At 33.5% G+C, this 4,237-nt stretch overlaps 1 protein-coding gene across 1 annotated transcript; it reads right to left on the bottom strand.

Moving 5' to 3' along the window:
- Positions 1 to 893: 893 nt before the first annotated feature.
- Positions 894 to 2,613, bottom strand: LOC128229654 (protein ABHD15-like). The gene has a single exon (XM_052941432.1). The coding sequence runs from the start codon at positions 2,566 to 2,568 to the stop codon at positions 1,381 to 1,383; it is 1,188 nt and encodes a 395-aa protein (XP_052797392.1). The 5' UTR covers positions 2,569 to 2,613; the 3' UTR covers positions 894 to 1,380.
- Positions 2,614 to 4,237: the final 1,624 nt, after the last annotated feature.

The raw sequence follows: 4,237 nt of genomic DNA, 5'->3' as shown, positions 1-4,237 counted from the left end.
TACATGTAGTAATACTGATCTGTACATTGCCCAATGCATTATCATTATACTCACATCCATCCTAGCAAACCCGAATTAACAATTTATGTGTGAAAAAAAATTCTACTGCTTTTCCCTTCTACCATCATCATATCTGTGTGTTTTGTAAGAAATACTTATTGTTTAACAAGTACGTCAGCAGAGATGACATTCCTGTTTACATTTAGCAACATTAAGCTTGACAATCAACCTTTAGGTTAAAATCCAGTCTTCATAAATCTTCTAATTAGCAATTAACCTAATTAACCCATCCATCACTTCCCCACTTCACGTTTCACTAAAATAAGATCAGTGAAAAAGCTGTTATTATTAGACGGAATATAGATAATGTACATCTTTCCGTAATAGTTGAAGCTACAGCGACCATAACCATTGCACGAGAGACTCCAAAACGTCAAACATCGGACAAATTATATCCACCCTAACAGGCAGTAAGAATTTAAATTGTGTTTCCTTCGTCCGGAAGTCATACAGATTTACAGATTGACATAGAGTAGCGTGCACGTCACACCAACTATTCCAAAATGGAGCTTGATGGAAACAACGAATAATATAAGTCAGCATTTCCGATACAAATTTTTAAAGTCCTAGACACTGTACATTATTTTATAACATATTAGAACACGAAAATAAATTTTGGATAAAACTACATACTCCGGTGAATTGCGAAAACTGAGTTTTTGATCAATTTAAACAGCTCAAATGCAAATGGTTTTAATCAAAATTAAACAATTAAGAATTAATGACATAAACGAACAGCAATTATTGTACAGCAATTCATTTCGAATGATTTATTGCAACTAGTGATCAATAACAGTATAATAACAAATTGCCAGACGTGTTTTGATCGTTACTTAAAAATAAGGAATATGGTGCACATTGAATAGTTATAATTGTTGCTTTAATTCGTACGCAAATATTAGGAATGAGATGGAAAGGTTATTGATTTGTTGTTATGTTGCAGATTGTTAGATTGTATCAATGTTTTTGCAGAAGCTGGAGAGATAATGTTAAGAAAGTGGGTGGTATACTCTAATTCAGATCGTTTTTTTCGATTTGTCATACATTCGCAAGGAATATGAATTGTATTTTTATTTGAATTTACTTTTTTCAACAATGACTGTCGAAAAACATCTTAACAGGTTTTAATACCGTTCAAATATAAAGGCGAGTTATGTTTCTTACAATATGTTACCAGAAGGGCAATACACATTGATGTGAATTATTGTAGGGAATATTTAATGGCAATTAAACTCTATCATGAAAGTCATAATATCAGGCGGTGTAAAATATGCAAATCATCCATAGAAATCTTTGCATTTTATAACTTTAAGAAATTACTTAAATAGTAGATCTAACGCCACATTTTCCATAATTAATAGTATGACCCTTATTTGTAAACTCTAATAAAGTGTCTAAGTAATCCAGTGCTAGTTTCTCTGCCCAACTTACATCACAAGGGTCGTCAATAAATCCACAATGTCCACCTTTATTAGTACAAACCATTAGAAAATGTGGATAGTACTTGCAGAGATCGTATGGAATGCTTATTTTGGAATAAAAAGGATCATCTAAGCTATTGATAAATAATAAAGGAACTGCTATCTCATCCACATCTCTCAAAGGATTATTGCGGTCCCAAAAGTCATCTACATTTGAAAAGTTGTATAACTTTGAATACACAAGCTCATCAAAATGTCGAAATGACCAGCATTTGAGCAACTCATTAAAATCGATATACTTTGAAAGTGAATTTGAATGTACACATAACGTTTTTTTCAATGACAACAAATATAATATGTCATATATTCCTTGAACACCTTTCGAGAATTTCCCGGAGTTGTCAAAGCACGCTGATATACACACTCCAGCACAAATGTTTGCCGATGAACCGAATTCTCCAAGATATGACAGTAAAAGCGAACAACCCGTTCCTAATCCAACCATTGTAACTAACGCTTTTGGGTATCGACTATGTATATATTTTACAACTTGTCGTAAATCGTGCGGATCCCCGTTGCTCAGTATCTTCGGAGTCGTTAACACTGAATTTCCGAATCCTCTTTGGTTAAACACAACAGGCCTATAACCTTTGTGAGCAGCTAAAGTACACAGGTTTGAAACATTGACCGCGGTAGCGGTTAGTCCCGGAAGTATTATTAACACAGAACATCGTTTTTTCTGATGAACAGAAACATGAAGAACCCAGTCAAGCGCTACGACTCCTTGATCACGCATTTGTATATATTCTCTGTCAAATTCAGTCGAAGTATTTGGAAGAATAAATGAAAGTATTGTTTGGACATGCGCGTTTCGTAGATACCAAGGCGGATCGAATTTACGCTTCATCAGTCTGCATCGCTTGAGAAGATGTGACGCCAATGCTGATTCTTTGAAATACAGTATTGGAAGTGATGATGGCTGGTTCATAAAAGACTTGAGGTAAAAGAAGGCACTGACCACAATTGTGCCAAACACGGCTACGCAGAATGGTAGGGACGTCACAGTTGAGTACACAGCAAAAAACATAACTGTAGTTCCAACTCTTTCTTTTAAGTTTGCTATTAAGGTCGTCTGTTAAGTTATTATTTTAAGATTATTGAATTTACATTTTCATTTCAAAAAAATGCATTACTTTTGTGCAAATGGGTTTCTTTGATGGTTTCTTATTGTGGAATTGAAAATATAAAACACTTTTATGAATTGTTGCAATGTCCTAGAAATGCCGGTGATTTTAGTAACTACTATCGTCGTTAATTATTTCACTGTATGTGTTTACGATCAATATTAATGAAATGTCTATACAATTAATAAACGCAAAATTGATCAACACTGCAATAACTTAAACCATTAAGTGATACAATAGTCCAAGGTGGCTTTCACATGGCAAACATAACACTTGATTCAGGCAATATTCCACTCCGAGAATTTCTCACCGTAAAGAATTGTGAACTAGATAAAATCCATTTGTTTGTCAACACATAGTATCCTTCTCCTCCCTAAAATGAGCATAAAAATACTCAATGTGCTATAGCTAAGGTATGTTCCACTATGTATGTGAACCTCAAATATCAAAGATTTATAAATGTTTATTTCACACCCAATACTTTCACAATCGTCAATTTTACATCGATTTATATGTATTCAACATGTTTTATTGCTTATCAGATCAATGGTTTATCCGACATTACATAAAAAGCTTATTTTAGTATTCATTGTTGATCTAAATGAACCCATTTTATGATCTGAGTGCAATTATTTCCGCACTTAAACTTATATATGTTCCGCCTGAAGTCTTACTGAAAATTTTTAAGTGTTCGAATATAGTGCATTGAAATCCACATCAATTAGCTTCGATGTGATATGATCTGTGTAGTTTGACACAACTATTATGTTTCTCACTGATGTCTCATTAGTGACATAATGCTTGTCCATATCATAAGTATTAAAGCTTTTACTTGATTTACTTTATAAGCTTCTTATAAATATATACGTGCTCATCGCAGTGTTCAATGAAAAAGTACTCTTATATACAGTCCATAAATGACAATGTGTAAGTAATTGATGTTTCGTTTAACGAGGTTTATCAAGCATGACAGCTGATAATATCACTTAATTTTAAGAGGAATAAAAACACTTCATTTCATGCTTGGCAAGTGTTCGTAAGGATGCCTTATTTATGTGTCTACATAATCCACTTATCGTTCGTTATTGTTCCACTTGATCGCAATATCGTCGAGTATTGATCAACTTTCTCAGCATCGTTTCATTGTAATTAAAAAGCGCAGGTGTCTATTCATACTGTATCTGAATCAAGTCTGCCTTGTTTGCAAATACTTTTGTAACGCCTAAAAAATCCAGCACTGATTGTTAACCGCTGGATTGAATAACGTTTTTGCAACCTGTGAAGGGTGTTAAATGTTTTTTTTTCCGATGTTGGCGTTTCGGCAGTCTGAAAGTATACACAAAATTCAAATTAATTAAATTATGTTTGGACTTAATATATGCATACCTTTTGTTGGCGGCTTTAGAATATTATGAATCAGATGTCTGTCTCGTATTGTTAGATTATGAGCCTTGCAACTGTATAAGGAATTATTTTCACACAAAAGCTGTATCGATACATATCTTAATCACGGCGCACTTAAGATTTCACATATGATTAGGAAGAGAGAATATTGATTGAGATAAACAAAGG

Source organism: Mya arenaria, chromosome 4, assembly GCF_026914265.1.
Source record: "Mya arenaria isolate MELC-2E11 chromosome 4, ASM2691426v1".
NCBI lineage: Eukaryota > Metazoa > Mollusca > Bivalvia > Myida > Myidae > Mya > Mya arenaria.
Note: the sequence above shows the minus strand (reverse complement) of the source record. Positions and strands in the feature narration are given on the sequence as shown.